General features: G+C 37.3%; 1 protein-coding gene across 1 annotated transcript in view; it reads left to right on the top strand.

Annotated features, from left to right (window-relative positions):
• The window catches only part of PTPRR (protein tyrosine phosphatase, receptor type, R), a 444293-nt gene that overhangs the window by 43016 nt on the left and 382498 nt on the right, over positions 1-18779 (top strand). Inside the window, exon 2 of the mRNA XM_006859557.1 lies at positions 10312-10610. Coding sequence (XP_006859619.1) covers positions 10312-10610 — 299 coding nt within the window. The remainder of the gene's footprint in view (positions 1-10311; positions 10611-18779) is intronic.

Raw genomic sequence — 18779 nt, 5'->3', positions numbered from 1 at the left:
GACTCCATGGCACATAACAACAACAACAACATCATTATATGTCTTTCCCTATTTATTTTTGCTTTCTGCCTTGAAAGCTATCTTATCAGAAATTATATAGTCATTCTTGCCCAATTTTGTTGCCATTGGCTTAATTTTTTTTCTATTCTTATATTTTTCAGGAATTTATGGGTTCTATTTACTTATCCAAAATGCTAATCTATCTCGTAACTGGTGCATTTAATTCATTTACATTCAGTGTAATTATTGACATAATTCTTAAGCTTTCTTGATTTTTTTCCCCATTCTTTTTCTGTTTCTTCCTCTAGAAAATTAGTGTTGAGAGATTTGTCATTAATCTGACTATTCGGTATTCCAATGATTCAATTATAGTCCTTTACGGTTTCAATGCATCATCTATTTCTGAAATCTTAGTATTAACATTTTGGATTTCTATTTACTGTTTTTGTATGGTTTCTAACTTTTCATATATTTTGTAAGCTCTTGTATATTTTTCTGAATTATTTTACAGTTTTGTCTGTGTTCTCCTTCATTTTGTCCTCAGTTTCTTCTAGCTTTCTCTGAATTCATTGAAGGTACCTAAATTTCATTCTTTTGAATTCTTTATCAGGTTGTTCCTATGCCTTTTCTTTCTTAGAAAGATTTTTTGGCTATGTATTTGGTCATTTGTGTGAGCTGCTATCTTGTTTCTTCTTGTAAACTGAAATTGTCTTTTGTCTATGAGACATTGTGTTGTTGTTTTATTTGTATTTGATGATGATTATATGTTGGTGTGTTCTTAAATACTCACAACCTGTCTTCTGGTATGTGTGATAGAGGATGGGAGTATGTACCCAAGTCTTTATTCACTGTTGATGTAGCAAAGATATGGGAGATGTGGCTGGTGTTGGCTGCTGTCCCATTGACCAGGTGATGCAGAAGCAGATGGTGGCCCTTTCCCAATGGATGAAGCTGTAGCTAGTGTGGGGGTTAGTGGCAGTGTGAACATAGTTATTATCTTTGCCAGGTGAGACAAGAAAAAATAGGGAGAAAGAGAGAATAAAATCAAACAGCAGTTATAAAGAAAAAAATTATAGGGGGAAAACAAATAAACAACTACAAAAAAAGGAAAAAGAGAAGCAGAAGAAAAGATAGAAAAAATGAAATCAGAGAAAGAAGAAGAAACAATAGCAATGAAATAAAGAAAGAAAGAAAAAACAAGGGAGCAGAAAGAAAAGAAAAAAGAAAATGTGTAGTGGGCGGGGGTGGGGGGGGTATTTCAGCAGGGCACCCAGTAAGTTGGTCAGGACACCTGGTCCCAGAGGGAATTTTTGCCATCTCAAAGGGCAACTGGTCCTGGAAGGAGTTTCTGCCTGTCCTCGAATGGTTAGGGGTAAAGTGACCTTCCTGGAGCTCTGGTAGCATAGAGGTTACGAATCAGGCTGCAAACCACAAGGTCAGCAGTTTGAAACTACCAGCTGTTCTGCAGGAGAAAGATGAGGTTTCTACTCCCACAGAGATTTACAGCCTCAGAAACCCTGTACTGGGTCTCTATGAATCGGAACCAACTCCATGGCACATAACCACCACCAACAACAACCTGCGACGGCAGAGAACACATGCTTCTAAATGTAGTGCACCCTGCGCTGATCTGAGAGGACAGGCCTCCACTCTTAGGCAGAGCTGGGCTGCATAGGGGTGTGGAGTGCACAAGCCTGTGAGTGGGTGAGGTTGGAGGCTGGCCACGCTTATGATCACCAGGAGGGTGTGGGGAATAAGGGAAATATCACACCTTTCTGGTTCGCAGACACTTCATGGGAATTTGTGCACTCCTGAGCAAGAGGAGCCACTAGAACACTGCTTGCAAAAGTTCAAAATGGCTGCATTGTATCAAGCCAGTTAATAATTCACACATTCCATCTGTTTCCTCACTCACAGTCTTTGTTCAGTTTCTTATCTTAATCCATATTTAATTTACTTCACTATAATTTCCTCCAGAGCTCCAGGTTCCAGGATTATCATGCATCTCTATTTCACTTGATTTCTCATGTCTTTTTCGTAGAGGGTCTGCTATGATATCTGCCTAGTCTGCCATTTTGCCAGATCTCCAAATCAGTTGATTTTAAAGCCTTCTTTATTATTCCTCTTTATTTATTTTTTCTTGAATTAATATCTTTCTAATTCTTGTATCTCCTGTCACTTTCTGCATTGTAACTTTAAAAACATCTACGAGTTTGTCTTTAATGGATTTATCTTCTATTGAAACATGTGGCTGTCTCATCTCCTGTCTTCTAGAAATATCAATATTAGAGTCATTTTCCACTTGCTTCTGCCTTGAATCACTATAACATTTACAGGTTCTGAAACATGTTAATTCTTAAATTTCCATGACCTACATTTCCAGAAATTCTGCTATAGTAACTCTAGACTGGGTTCTGGATGTCTGCATTTTATTACTCAAGGTGATTTGTATGCAAGGAGTCTAAGGATAACACTTTGAAAACTTTTACCCACCTAATAGTTATGGTGGAGTACCCAATATTACACTGCCAATTTGGTTCTCGTTGTTCAGCAACAGGATAAGACTAAATCCTTTCATCTATGCATCTGGATAGGTTGGGTTAGGAAGAGGACCTATCATTTGTACTTCAGTTTTGCCTCAATTCCACTTAAAATTGGATTACTTTCCCTTTCCCTGTAGGCTAATTTGTAGCCCAGGAGGCACATTGTATCTGGACTCCTGCATTGTATTTACATGAAGTGTCTGAAATGGTTTACTTTGATTGATACTGCATAAAAAGAAAGGTTACAGAGAATTGGGTCATTTCCTTTCTTGTTCATTTCCTTCTCCATTTATCAGAATCTGCAGTCTCTGAACTTTTAACCTAATATTTATGCTAAGTGCAGAGTGGAGAAATTGCCAAATTTTACAGGTTTTAAAAATCATTCCCTCCATCTGAAGATCAAGGCTTGTATGACTAGTATGTATTTATAACTTCCTCAGAAATTCTGTCTCACAGCATGTCTCCAACTTTTAGGTAGTTATAGAAAAACTGGTTATTTTCTTAGGTAGCTCAAGTGTTTTCTTCCATGATATCATAGACCATTTGGAAATCATCTCTGGTCCAAGTGTCTTTAGACATTTGATTATTCAAATTGCAATTACATTTTTTTGTGGATTCTGAAATAGTAACAGAAACTTATCATTTTGTCTTCAATTCTGAGCAGGCTAAATAGATTAACTTATTTTGAAGTTATCAAAGCTGCCATGATTTGTCAACAATTATGATTCAACAGCGATCACCTAGAAATAACTGAGTTCTTTTTTCTTAGTGAACTATGAGTTCCTTAGATTTGGGAATGAAAAATGAAAGCATCATTAGGTACATACATACATACATTATGGTATTCAAAACAGGGTATCTCAGTGTTATTATTATTACTATTGTTTTATTCATTGAGAATGGGGCTAAAATATCTTAGATGCATGTTAATTTTCTGACCACAAGGTATTCACTTGGTATTCTATTAAAAGTAATTTACTAAATGATATTGCAGTGTCCCAGAAGGTTGTACATTTCAGACAGGTAAATGTTTTTCTCCCTCCATACTGAGATAATTGATTCTGATGTTGTTGTTAAGCACAGCAATGTCATAATTATCTTTATGTTCAAAAATAGAATAGAAATACTATTTTTATCTTAGCTTACTTTTCTAATACTCTTCATTTAAAGGTGACTTTTATTTGGGGAAAGATATGTTATGTGACTGAACGAGCTAGCCTTCCCACTTTAGAGTCTGTCCTTCTGGTAAAATGAGGAAGCTAAGATGTTTACTGCCATTTAAACTAAAAGCATCATGATAGTCTTCTTGAAATTAGACACATGAATAGCTGGGATTTTCAAAATAGACTTATAGGAACTTGAAATATTTGTTTATCAAGTAAAAAATAAAATAATAAGGAAGTAGGAAAGAATTCTTGTAAGAACCAGGAATAATTTTCTAAGGACAGTATTTGCATAGCATATGATTGGCACTGGTTTGCCAAAGGAAAATCTGGAGTTACTATTATTTGCCACAATGTGGGTGACATTACTATGTTGCAATATGCTCATTCTATTCATCATTTTATGCACAACATTTAAATTTGATTTTCTAATTGGTATTTGACCTAGTAATATTCTTTCTGACTCATGTGTATAAATTATCTAATTTTCATTAGAGAAAAGTTATTCAATTGAATGAATATTTGCTTAATAGAAGAAATAGAGGTGACTGTATTAGATATGATATCAGGTCAATTGCTCTAAGAGATTCAAAATAATAGAACCCTGGTATGGTGCTGTGGGCTAATGTGTCAGACTGCAAAGTTGTTTGAACTGCAAGGTCGGTGGTTCAAGCTCACCAGCTGCTCCTTGGAAACCCTATACAGGGTCACTATGGGTGGGAACCAACTCGACGGCACCTAACAACAACAATAACAAGATAGAAAATTGTCTTTCTCATATAAAGTCTGGTTAGAAACTCTGGGGTTGGTATGATAGTAGCACTTTCATCAGAGATGCAGAATCTCTTCTTATTCTACAATCCTTAACACATAGTTTCTATCTCATACTTCATCATCTTTATGCCATAGCAGCCAGCAGAAGGAGGATTGGTGAAAAGATACACACAAAGCATGTTTACTCATATCCCAATGGCTAGGCTTCAATCAAATGCAAACACAGCTTCAGAGGAAGCTGAGAAATAGAGTTTTTTCTCTGGATGGCAGTATAAGAAGAAAGAATGCTGGCAGATGGCTACCACATGAATACATGTGTATTCAGATTTCTGCCATTAATGAGTGTCTTAGACTGAGGTCCCTAGAGAATTAAGACCAGTGAAGCTTATATGTATGGAGTCTTGGTGTAGTGTTATAGGCTAAGCACTGGACAGAAAGGCTGGTGGTTCATACTTACCAGTCGCTCCTCGGAAGCCCTATAGTGGTGATGGTCGTTGTGTGTAGTGGAGTTGATTCTGACTCATAGCAAACCTGTATAGAGTTTCTGATGCTATAAATTTTTACGGAAGCAGAATGCTTCATCTTTCTACTGCAGAATGGCTTGTAATTTTGAACTGTTGACCTTGAGCAGCCTGACTCATAACCACTACACTACCAGAGCTCCTTCAGAAATCCCATACAGGGTCATTATAAGGCATAACTGACTCAATGGCACTTAACAAAACTAACAAATATATATATATAAATATTTATGCATTCTTCGTATGTTATTATTGTTAGGTGTCATCAAGTCAGTACTGATTCATAGTGACCCTATGGACAACAGAATGAAGCACTGCCTAGTGCTGTGCCAAACTCACAATCATTGTGACATTTGAGCCCATCTCTGTGGCCGCCGTGCTAATATATTTCATTATCTTCTTTCTGTACAACCATCCATTTTACCAAACACGATATCCATCTACATGGACAGGTAGCTTCTGACAATATGTCTAAAGTATAAGAGACAAAGTCTGGCCATCCTGGCTATGGACACAATCGAAAGCCTTTGCATAGTCAATAAAGCACAGGTAAACACCTTTCTGGTATTTATTCTCTGCTTTCAGCCAAGACCCACTTGACGTCAGCAGTAATACCCCTCATTCTATGTCCTCTTCTGAATATGGCAGGAACCTCTGAAAGTTCTCTGTCAATATATGGTTGTGGCCATTGTTAGATTAGACTTATCTTTAATAAATTTTGCTTGCATGGGATATTAATGATATTGTCTGGTGATTTCCACGTTTCACTGGGTCACCTCTCTTTGGAATGGGCACAAATGTGGATCTCTTCCAGTCAGTTGGCCAGGAAGTTGTCTTCCAAATTTCTCGGCATAGATGAGTGAGTAGCTCCAATACTGTCTCAGTGTGTTGTAAGATTTCACTTTATATTCCATCAATTCCCAGAACCTTGTTCTTTACCAATGCCTTCTATGCACCTTGAACTGCTTCCTTCAGTGCCATTGGCTTTTGATCATATGCTATCTCTTCAAATGTTGAACGACTATCTCTTATTTACAGTGATTAATTCCTTCAATCTTCTTTTAATACTTTCTGCATCATTCAATATTTTGCCCATAGAGTCCTTCAATACTGCAAGTCGAGGCTTGAAATTTTTCTTCAGTTCTTTCAACTTCAAAAATGCTGAGTGTGTTCTTCCCTTTTGGTTTTCTAACTCCAAGTTTGTATGCATTTTGTTATAATATTTGACGTAGTTTTCCTGAGCTGCCTTTTGAAATTTTCTATTCAGCTCTTTGACCTTCTCAATTTTTACATTTACTTTAGCATCTCTATGCTTGAAAGCAAGTTTCAGAGTCTCTTATGACATCCATTTTGGTATTTTACTTCTTTCTTATCTTCTTAATGACCTGTGCTTGCTTCCTGTAAGTTTTCCTGTTGTCATTCCAGGATTCTTCTGGTCTTTGGTCTTTAGTATTTAATACATCAAATCTGTTCTTGAGAAGATCTCTAAATTCAGGTGGGATATGTTCAAGGCCATATTTTGGCTACTGTAGATTTGTTTTAATTTTCTTCAGCTTCAGTCTGAACTTGTATATGAGCAATTGATGGTCTGATCCACAGTCTGATCCTGGCGTTGTTTTGGCGGATGATATGGAGCTTTTCTACCTTCTCTTTTTACAGATGTAGTCAATTTGATTTCTGGGCATTCTATTTGGTGCTGTCCATGTGTGGAGTTGTTTTTATGTTGTTTAAAAAAGGCATTTGCAACAAAGAAGCCATTGGTCTTGCAAAATTCTATCATGCGATCTCCAGCATCGTTTCTGTCATCAAGGTCATATTTTCCAACTACTGGTCCTTCCTTTGTGTTTCCAACCTTTACATTCCAATCTCCAGTAATTATCAATACATCTTGATTGTGCATTTGATTGATTTCAGACTGAAGAAGTTGGTAGAAGTCTTCAATTTCATCATCACTGGCTTTAGTGATTGGTATGTAAATTTGAATATTAGCAGTATTAACTGGCCTTCCTTTTAGGCATATGGATATTAGCCTATCACAGACAGCGTTGTACTTCAAAACAGATTTTGATATGTTCTTTTTCATGATGAATATGATGCTATTTTTCCTCAATTTGTCATTCCCGCCATAGTAAACCATATGATTGTCAGAGTCAAAATGGCCAATGCCAGTCCATTTCAGCTCATTAATGCCTAGGATATTGACGTTTATGCATTCCATTTCATTTTCTACAACTTCCAATGGGTTAATGCACTGGACTGCAAAGTTGGTTTGAACTGCTAGGTTGGCAGTTCAAGCTCACCAGCTGCTCCTTGAAAACTCTATAAAGAATTGCTATGAGTTTGAACTGACTCTAAGGTACTTAACAAAAACAATAACAATTTTCCTAGATTCATACTTCGTACATCCCATGTTCTGATTATTAATGGATGTTTACAGCTGTTTCTCTTCATTTTGACTTGTGCCCCATTCAGCAAGTGAAGGTCCTGTAGGCTTTACTACATTCGTGTCATCATCACAGTCAACTCTACTTTGAGGAGGCGGCTCTTCTCCAGTCATATTTTGAATGACTTCCAACCTGAGTGGCTCATCATATGGCGCTATATCTGACAATATTCTGGTGCTCTTCTTCATGTTTCAATTTTTGATATTCTGGTTCTGACACTGTTCCACTGTTATTTATAAGGTTTTCAGTGACTAAATATTTGGAAGTAATCTGTCTCTCCTTCTTCTTAGTCTGTCTTCAACTGGAAGTTCATCTGAAACCTGTCCACTGTGGGTGACCCTGCTTGTATTTAAAATACCGATGGCATAGCTTCCAGAATCAATGTAATGTGCAAACCACCACAGTACTACAAACTGACAGATGAGTGATCTATTCTTTATGTAGAGAAAGAGAGAGAGTCAGTCCTGGTGTAGTACTGTGGGTTAATGCGCTGGACTGCAAAGCTGGTTTGAGCCACATAGCTGACAGTTCAAGTTCACCAGCTGTTCCTCAGAAACCCTATACAGGGTAGCTATGAGTCAGAACTGACTCAATGACACTTAACAACAGCAACATATATATAACAACATCAACATGTATATATATATATATCAGCTCTGACTCATAGTGAACCTGTGCACAACAGAACAAAAACACTGCCTGGTCTTGCACCATCCTCACAACCATTGTTATGCTTAAGCCCATTTCTGCTGCCACTGTGCCAATCCATCTTACTGGGGGTCTTCCTCTTTTTCAATTACCTGCCACTTTACCAAGCATGATGTTCTTCTCTAGGGACTGGTCTCTCCGATAATATGTCCCAAGTATGAGAGATGAAATCTCACCATCATAGCTTCTAAGGAGCATTCTAGCTGTACTTCTTCCAAAACAGATTTGTTTGTTCATCTGGCATGCCATGATACTTTTAATATTCTTCTCCAACACCATAACTCAAATGCATCAATTTTTCTATGGTGTTCTTTATTCATTGTCTTACTTTCACATGCACCTGAAGCTATTGAAAATACTATGGCTTGGGTTACTCGCACCTTAGTCCTCAAACTATGACATCTTAATTCTTGAACACTTTAAAGAAGTATTGTACAACAGATTTTCCTAATACGATGCATTGTTTAATTTTTACTGCTGCTTCCATAAGTGTTGATCCACACAACAGGAAGTCTTTGACAACTTAACAAACTTTTCTTCATTTATCATGATGTTATTTTTTGGTCCAATGGTGAAGATTTTGTTCTCTTTACATTAAGGTACAACTTAAGGTCTTTGATCTTCATCAATAAATATTTTAAGTCCTCTTTACTTTCAGCAAGCAAGACTGTATCATCTGCATATCGCAGGTTGTTAATGAGTCTTCTTCCAATCCTGATGCCACATTTCCTTCATATAATCCATCTAGTCAGATTATTTGCTCATCATACAGATTGATTATGGATGGTGAACTTATACAGCCCTAGCATACAACTTTCCTGATGTTAAGCCATTCAGTGTCCCCTTATTCTGTTTGAACAACTGCCCCTTGGTCTGTGTACAAGTTCCTCATGAGCACAATCAAGTGTTCTCGAATGCCCAGTCTTCGCAATGTTATCCATAGCTTGTCATGATCCAGACAGTTGAAAGTCATTGTATAGTCAATAAAGCACAGGTAAATATGTTTTCTCATGTTTTCTGCTTTTAGCCAAGATTCATCAGACATCAGCAATGATATCCCCCATTCCACATTTGTCTGTCTTGACCTTGAACCTCTGGTAGTTCCCTGTCAATGTTGTAGCCTTTTTTTAAAATTATCTTTAGTAAAATTTTATTTGCATGTGAAATTAAAGCTATTGTCTGAAAATTTCCACATCCCACTGAGTCACTTCTTTTTGGAATGGTCACAGATATGCATGTCTTCTAATCAGTTGGCCAGATAGTTATCTTCCAAATTTCTTGGTATAGATGAATGAGTGCTTCTAATGCTGCAACAGTTTGTTGAAGAGTGTTCAATCTATTGGAAACAAGCCACACTTCCAAGGAAACATCCTTTTAGTTAATTGACTACTCATAGCAGATCACATCATAGAGTTGAATACATTATATTAGATCCCATCATAGGGGATTAGTTTGTTTTAACCTCCAAATCACTGAAAATCTTGGCCCAGTCAAGTTGACACAAAACCTTAACTATCACAATGAGTTAAAAATATCACAGAAGTACAAAAAAGTAAGTATACTTGTTGTTGCTAAGTACAGTTGAGTCAGTTCTAACTCATAAAAGCCTGTATTAGGTTTCTGAGGAGCAGCTGGTGGGTTTGAACCACCTACCTTGTGGTTAGCACTCCAGTACTTATCCTGCAGCACCACACCAGGACGCCATCTTAGTTCACTATTATATAAGAAAGATAAAGTAAATATTAAATGAGAATTGCTTGAAATGTTATTGACTAAAGGAAAAAAGACTAGGATATAATATAAATGTTTATAATTTAAAAAGCAGATAAAACATCCATGAATTCCAACAAGGTATTAGAAATGTGAGTTTTATAAATGAGGGAAATCCCGACTAAACAAGACATTGTAACTAGAAAAAAATGTTTAAGCAGTTTTAGAATGTCTGTAAAATATTTTTTTCAAACTACATCCACTTCCCACCACTCAAATGTATTCTATTTGTTGGTGATGATGAACCAGAGAAATGATGAAAACGAACTGATCGAAATCTTTCACAAATCTTAAAGTTTTCTAAGAAGAATACTTCACTTTATCAGATATTTACTAATATTACTAAATAGGATCCTTGACTTTTCTTTCTACTTCTTCCCCCATTTAGGGTGCTTTTCAGGAAGCAATGATCACTTTTTGGCAATTCATCAGAAGAAGAGTGGGAAGCCAGTATTCATTTATCACCACTCACAAGGTATTGAGAAGAGCCTGGATATAGCACCTCAAAAGATATATAAACACAGCTACCATGCCTCTTCCCAAGCTCAAATAAGCAAGCACCGCCAAATTGTTAATTCAGCATTTCCTAGACCTGCATATGACCCATCTCTCAATCTGTTGGCTATGGCTGGTCAAGATCTTGAAGTGGAAAATCTTCCAATTCCAGCAGAAAACGCCATTGTGGTGGTAAGTAGTGAGTTTAATTGATGCTGATACTGATCTTTGCTCTGTGACGGATGCTTGAATTTAATGGTGAATGATTATCATTGGATCTCATGAATATTTTCCACAACACTTCTCATTCTCTAGTTTTATAATTGTGTGTTGCTTGATTATTGACTGTTTGCTTTTTGGATACACCACACAATGAGCTATTAAAAGAGGATGAAGACTTTGATGCATTCATACCCAAAGCCCACTACCACTGCGTTGATTCTCACTCATAGACACCCTCAATAGGGTTTCTGAGACTGTAAATCTCTATGAGAGCCATCAGCCTTATTTTGCTCCCATATTCAAGCTGTTAAGTTTGAACTACCCCTTGCAATTAGATGTACAACACTTAACCTACAGTGATTAAGTATTGTTGTTGTTGTTAAGTGCTGTTGAGTCAGTTCCAACTCAAACTCTGTATAAGGTTTCCAAGGAGCAGCTGGTAAGTTTGAATCAGCAACCTTGAGGCTCAAACTGATCTTTTAGTAGGTGCCTAAGAAATATTTGAATAAAAAAATTACTTTAGGAAGGGTTTACAGCTATAGCAGATCATATCTTGTACTGAGTCTCTTGCCTTTTGTAATTATCTAAGCAGATATTCCTTATTTCAGCCTACAAATAATATTTATTAAAGATCCTCTGGTCACTTGACTTAAATTATAGCAATTTAAAAGACAACTAAAAGGGAGTAGATGTTGTAGGGGTGGGAGTTTTTTTTTTTTTTTTTTTTTGTCATTGAAGTAAATAAGATGATTTGGAAGTAATCTGTGGATAATATTCCTACTATCATTGGACAAGCATCATCCTTTAGAAATCAAGGAGGTGTAATAGTCTCATTACTTACATTCTTTGTATATGTAACCTAGACCAGAAATTTCCACTTTTTTGAGGTATCCTAGTTTAAATACATAAGGAGCTCTGGTAGTGTAGTGGTTACGAATCAGGCTGCAAACCTCAAGGTCAGCAGTTCGAAACTACCAGCTGTTTGTTCTTCAGGAGAAAGATGAGGCTTTCTGCTCACGTAAAGATTTACAGCCTTGGAAACCCTGTACAGGGTTGCTAAGAGTTGAAACCAACTCCATGGCACATAACCACCATGCCACAAGTTTAAATACATACTAAAGTTGATGTCCTATTTGGACTCAATCCTTCTCAAGTTTAAAATCATAATGCGAGGGTCTGCACTAAAACTTCACATTAGCAGCAAAATGTTTGTTACTGAATTTCTGCCAAAAATATAATCAAATCCATTGACTTTTGAGGACAAGATAATTAAATGAAATCATTTTTGCATTTGGCAACCTCTTGACTCACCAAATGGAATTAGTTTTAACAAGTTTCTTTTTCTTTTTTTTTTAAACCCTAACATATGGGACATTTCATTTGTCACTGAGAATCAGAGATCCATTCATTGATGTTTCCAACAAGCATGCATTGAGTATTTACTATGATCAAGTCATCTCTTGTGGTATCTGATAATAGAGACAAATAAAATGGAGTTTCTGACTTTGAGAAATGTCTGATGGAAATATAAATTATTCAATAAAAATCATGAACTGAGAACACAAAATAAGCTATTGTTAAGAGTAAATATGTGCGTCATTTGGCCTTCTGAAATACTTGAGCAGTTTCTGCACATGTATATGAAGAACAGATGTGCTGAAGGTGAAAGCCATGTACTCTGTCAATTCAGTGAAGATAAATGATGGTAATGACGTTTTGTATCTGGATATGGCTGTGTTAATGCTAGGGCTAATGGGAAATATTTTCTCTAGAAACTATCATTTACCCACAATCATAAACCCTTAAAGTCATTGTGAATTACAGTTCAAAAGGTTTGTTCTCTCTTGTAATGCAATGTACTCTATAGTTAATTTAATATTATTGAGGATAAAATTCATCAATGAGGAATTCTTCTTGTAGGTCATTTCACTTTTAGCATTATTTGTGGTTTGGAGATTCATGAAGAAGTTAGGCTTTTTCATTTGTATGATGATTCCACAGAAGTAATAGGCAATTTTGCTACATTAGTTTTCCCTAACCTCTCTTGATCTACCCTCAAGATGTGATTTTGATAGGTTGCAATAATTGCTAGTGGCATTGGTAGGTTGCAACAATTACTAGCACTAATGTTTCCTGTCAACTACTTACATTATTTATGCACATGGTGATTTAGTAAGAAAACCAGGGAGGTGGAGCTATTTTTTACACAAATCAATAATGTTCAGATTGCTCAAAAAGCAAAGGAGCAATATACAATCAAATATAAGCTGACTTGAAGATCTATTAGTTCCAGAAAAACTATTTAGGAAAAGAACAGAGAGAACAAGGGAGGTATTCTGGGCAGTTGCATGAAGTTAATGGAGTAATTGATGTATGCTTGTGTGGATAAGGTGTACAAATATTAAATTTACACACACACACACATATATCACCTGTTGCCATCATTTTGATTCTAACTCTTGGTATTATTTGATTCTAATCCATGTGCATTAAAATAGAATTAAGTTTCATAGAGTTATCAATACCTGATTAAACACAAATTGAATATGTATGGTAAAAGAATACAACGCGGTGCACACCTTTCCTGATTTTAAACCATTCAGTGTCCCCTTGTTCTGCTTGAATGACTGACTGCCTCAGGTTCCTTATGAGTACAATTAAGTATTACAGAATAGTCATTCTCTGGAATGTTGTCCATAGCTTGTTATGATCCACACAATGAAAAGCTTTTTCATAGTCAATAAAGCAGAAGTAAACATCTTTCTGATTTGCCCTACTTTCAGCCAAGCTCCACCTGATGACAGCAATGATATCTCTCGTCCCATAACCCTCTCTGAGTCCTGCCTGTTCTCTGACAGTTCCTTGTCAATGGCGTTTGCAGCTGTTTTTAAATTACCTTTAGCAAAATGTTACTTGTATGCAATATTAATGATACTGTCTGATGATTTCCACACTCTGTTGGGTCACCTCTCTTTGGAATGGCCACAAATATGGATCTCTTCCAATCAGATGGCCAGGTAACTGTCTTCCAAATTTCTTGGCAGAGATGAGTAAGTTCTTCCAGTGCTCCCTCAGTTTGTTGAAAGATTTCAACTTGTATTACATCAACTCCTGGAGCCTAGTTTTTTGTCAATATCTTCAGTGCACCTTGGACTTCTTCCTTCAGTATCATTGGCTCTTAATCACGTGCTGCCTCTTGAAATGTTTGAATATCAACCATTTATTTTTGGTACAGTGACTCTATTTTCCCTCCATCTTATTTTGATGCTTTCTGCATCATTCAATATTTTGTCCTAGAATCCTTCAATATTGCAAGTTGAAGTTTGAATTTACAACAGAACATAACATTGCCCAGTCCTGTGCCAGCCTCACAATTGTTATGTTTGAACCCATTATTGCAGCCACTGTGTCAATCCATCTTGGGTATCTTCCTCTATTTTGACAACCCTCCACGTTACCAAACATGATGTCCTTCTCTAGGGTCTGGTACTTTTTGTTAACATGACTGAAGTACATGAGCAGTCTCGCTATCCTTGATTTCAAGGAGCATGTTGACTGTACCTCTTCCAAGACACATGCATTTGTTCTTCTGGTAGGTCACAGTACTTTCAATATTCTTCATGTCAACATCACAGTACAAATACATCTGTTCTTTTCTGTTCCTTATTCATTATCCAGCTTTAACATGCATGTGGGGCAATTGAAAAAGACATGGATTTGTTCAAGTGCCCCTCAAAGTGACATTTTTACATTTTAACACTTTAAAGAGGTCTTTTGCCACAAATTTGCACAATATAATGTGCACTGGACCAATAAACAATATTCTTATCAATGGAGAAAAGATTGAAGTTGTCAAGGACTTCATTCTTCTTGGATCAACTATCAACACTCGCGGAAGCAGCAGTCAAGAGATCAGACGACGTATTGCATTGGGCAAATCTGCTGCACAGGAACTTTTTAAAGTATTGAAGAGCAGAGATGTCAGCTTGAGGACTAAGGTGCACCTGACCCAGGCCATTGTGTTTTCAATATCCTCATATGGATGCAAAAGCTGGACAGTGAATAAGGAAGATCGTAGAAGAATTGATGTCTTTGAATTGTGGTGTTGGAGGAGAATACTGAAAGTGCCATGGACTGCCAAAAGAACCAATAGATCTGTTTTGGAAGAAGTGCAGCCAGAGTGCTCCTTGGAGGCCAGGATGGCTAAGCTTCGTCTCTCCTACTTTGGACATATTGTCCAGAGGAAACAATCATTGGAGAAGGATGTCATGCTGGGTAAGGTGGAGGGTCAGAGAAAAAGAGGAAGACCCCTAACGAGATGGATCAGCCAGGTGGCATCATTGATGGACTCAAGTGTGGCAGCGGTAGTGAGGTTGGCCCAGGATTGGACGTTGTTTCATTCTGCTGTGCATGGGGTCGCTATGAGTTGGTTCTGACTTGATGGCACCTGACAACAACAACAACAATGTGCCAATTGACTTCTTGACTGCTGCTTCCATGAACATTGATTGTGGATCCAAGTAAAATGAAATCCTTGACAGCTTCAATCTTTTCTTCATTTATCATGATGTTGTTTATTGGTCCAATTGTGAAGATTTTGGTTTTCTTTACACTGTGTTGTAATCCATAGTGAACAGTGTACTATATGATCTTCATAAGCAAGTGCTTCAAGTTCTCTTCATTTTCAGCAAGCAAGGTTATATCATCGGCATATGGCAGGTTGTTAATAAGCCTCCAATCCTGATGTCATGTTCTTCATAGAGTTTAGCTTCTCAGATTATTTTCACAGCATACAGATTGAATGAGTATGATGAAAAGATACAACCCTGATACACACCTCTCCTGATTTTAAAATGTGCAATATCTCTTTGTTCTGTTCTAATGATTGCTACTAAGGAGCTGTGGTAACGTAGTGGTTACGAATCGGACTGTGAACCACAAGGTCAGCAGTTCAAAACTACCAGCTGTTCCACAGAAGAAAGATAAGGCTTTCTGCTCCTGTAAAAATTTACAGCCTTGGAAACCCTGTACAGGGTCGCTATGAGTAGGAACCAACTCCACGGCACACAACAACAACAACAACAACAACAACAACAAATGATTGCTACTTGGTCTATATACAGGTTCTTCATGAGCACAATTAAGTGTTCTGGAATTCCTATTCTTCCCAGTGTTACTCAAAGTTTGTTATGAGCCACACAATTGAATGTCTTTGCATAGTCAAGAAAATGCGGTAAACATCTTTCTGGTGTTCACTGATTTCAGCCAAGATCTATCTGATGTCAGCAACTATATGCCTTTCTCTCTGTCTGAAATTTCTGGCAGCTTCCTGCCAGTGTACTCCTGCAACCATTTTTTAAATTATCTTCAGTAAAATTTAATCATGTGTGATATTGATAATTGTTATTGTTGTTAGGTGCTGTCAAGTTGGTTCCAAATCATTATCACCCTATGTAAAACAGAACAAAACACTGATAGTCCTGCACCTTTCTCACAAATATTCTTATGCTTGAGCCCATTGTTGCTGCCACTGTATCATATCAATCCATCTCATTGGGGCTCTTCTTTTTCACTGACCCTCCATTTTACCAAGCATAATGTTCTTCTCCAGGCAGTCATTGGTACTTTTAGCATTCTTCTCCAATACAATAACTCAAATGCATCAATTCTTCTATAGTCTTCCTTATTCACTGCCCAACTTTCAGCAGCATATGTTGTTGTTAAGTGCTGTGGAGTTGGTTCCAACTCATAGCAATCCTACACAGTGTTTCCAAGGCTGTAAATCTTTACTGGAGCAGAAAGCCTCATCTTTCTCCCACAGAACAGATGATAGTTTCGAGCTGCTGACCCTGAGGTTAGCAGCCCGATTCATAACCACTACACTACCAGAACTCCTTCAACAATATAAGGGATTGTTGAAAATACCATAGCTTGGATCAGGCTCATCTTAGTCCTCAAACTGACATCATTGCTCTCGAACACTTTAATGTGGACTTGTGAAATAAATTTGCCTAATGCAATATATCATTTGACTTCTTGACTGTTGATTTTATGAATGTTGATAGTGTATCCAAAGAAAAAGGAAGTCTTTGACAACTCCAATCTTTTCTGCATTTATATTTATGTTATTTATTGGTACAGTTATGGGGATTTTTGCTTTCTTTATGTTGACGTACAACCTATACTGAAAGCTGTGGTCTTTGGTCTTTGTTCATCTTCATTGTTTGATAATTTCCATATTCTGTTGAGTGACCTATCTTTTGGATGGACACAAATATGGATCTCTTTCACCAGTTGTTGGATTGCTATTTTCCAAATTTCTTGGCACAGACTAGTGAGTACTCCCAGTACTGCATCAGTTTTTTGAAACATTTCAGTTCATAGTCCTAGTTCCAGGAGTCTTGTTCTTTGCTAATGTCTTCATTGCAGCTTGGAGTTCTTCCTTCAAATCTATTGATTCTTGATCATATGCTACCTCCTGAAATAGTTGAGTATCAGCCAACTAGCACTGTAGGATAAGCACTGGACTGCAAAGTCAGTTTGATCTGCAAGATCAGCATTTCAAATCCACTAGCCACTTCTCAGAAACTGTATTCAGGGTCAGAACTGAGTCGACAGCATTAAACAACATTTTTGGTACAGTGACTCTGTATTCCTTCCATCTTCTCTTGGGGCTTCCTGCGTCATTCAGTATTCTGCCCATTGAATTTGTCAGCATTGCAAGTTGAGATTTCAATTTGTTCTTTATCTCTTTCAGCTTGAGAAATGCTGAGTGTTCTTTTCTTTTGGTTTTTTAAACTCAAGGTTTTTGCACATTTCATAATACTTTATTTGTCTTCATGAGCTGTCCTTTGAAATTTTTAGTTCTGCTCATTTACTTCATCATTTCTTCCATTGACTTTAGCCACCCTTTGTCAACCATAAATAATTTCCTAACATAATGCAACTAACATTTGTACAACTGAAAATACACAATTATATTATATTATCTCGAAATTCTCCCAAGTCCAAATTCCAACCTCAGACAAAATTCCTGTTATCTAGAATACAAGTTATCTGCTTCCAAATACAATGGTGGAACAGGTAAAAGGTAGACATTTCCATTATAAACTGGAGCAACTGATGGGAAAGAAGGATGTGCAAAGGCTGATGTTAGAAAACTAAAAAGGAAGAACACACTCAGTCTCAAAATATAAGGCCATGACCTCTGGGTTTTTAAAGGGTAGAATCATGACCTCTGGAGTTTCTAAGGGTGGGGCCACAGTTTCTTAAACTTCAAAGTGTTTCTAATGGTGGGGCCACAGTTTCTTAAACTTCAAAGTGTTTCTAATGGTGGGGCCACAGTTTCTTAAGTTTCACCAACTCAATCCTGGACTGTAGGGCTACCGTTAAAATGGGGACTGTCCCAAAGCTGTGGGGGCAGGGTTGCCATGCCTGAGAGGAAAGAAAAACAGGGTCTGCCAGGGCAGAATAATGAGGCCTTGTCACCACTCAGACAGACTAGGAGAACAAGGCCTCCCAAAGCAGAGGGAGCCATATTGCCTCTTCAGTGAGCCTGGTGGGCAGAGCTGAAGCCCAGAATTAAGGGGTCTTTAATGGCATTGTAGGATAACAATAGACTGTGAACCACTAATGCCTAGGATATCGATCTTAATGGGCTCCATTTCATTTTTTACAACTTCCAGTTTTCCTAGATTTATACTTCATATACTCCATATTCTATCAATGAATGTTGTCACTATCAACAAATGAAGGTCCTAAAAGTTTTACTCCATCTATGTCATTAAGGTAGACTCTACTTTGAAAAGGAAACTCATCATCAGTCAAATTTTGAGTGGCTTCCAACCCGAGAACTTCATCTCTGACACTTTATCAGACAATGTTGGGCTGCTATTCATAAGGTTTCCCTCAGAAGTGGACCCCCTATTCCTTCTTCCAACTTGGTTCTTAGTTTGGAAGCTCCACTGAAACCTGTCTATCATGGGTCACTCTGCTGGTATGTGAAACACCAGTGTCATAGCTTCCAGCGTGACAGCTATGTGCAAGCCGCCACAATAAGACAAACTGACACACATGTGGTATATATATAAATAGATCTCAAAAAAGTTCTTGGAAAATGTTCATTATCTTTAATTTTCA

This window comes from Chrysochloris asiatica, unplaced genomic scaffold (assembly GCF_000296735.1).
Source record: "Chrysochloris asiatica unplaced genomic scaffold, ChrAsi1.0 scaffold00033, whole genome shotgun sequence".
Classification (NCBI taxonomy): domain Eukaryota; kingdom Metazoa; phylum Chordata; class Mammalia; order Afrosoricida; family Chrysochloridae; genus Chrysochloris; species Chrysochloris asiatica.
Note: the sequence above shows the minus strand (reverse complement) of the source record. Positions and strands in the feature narration are given on the sequence as shown.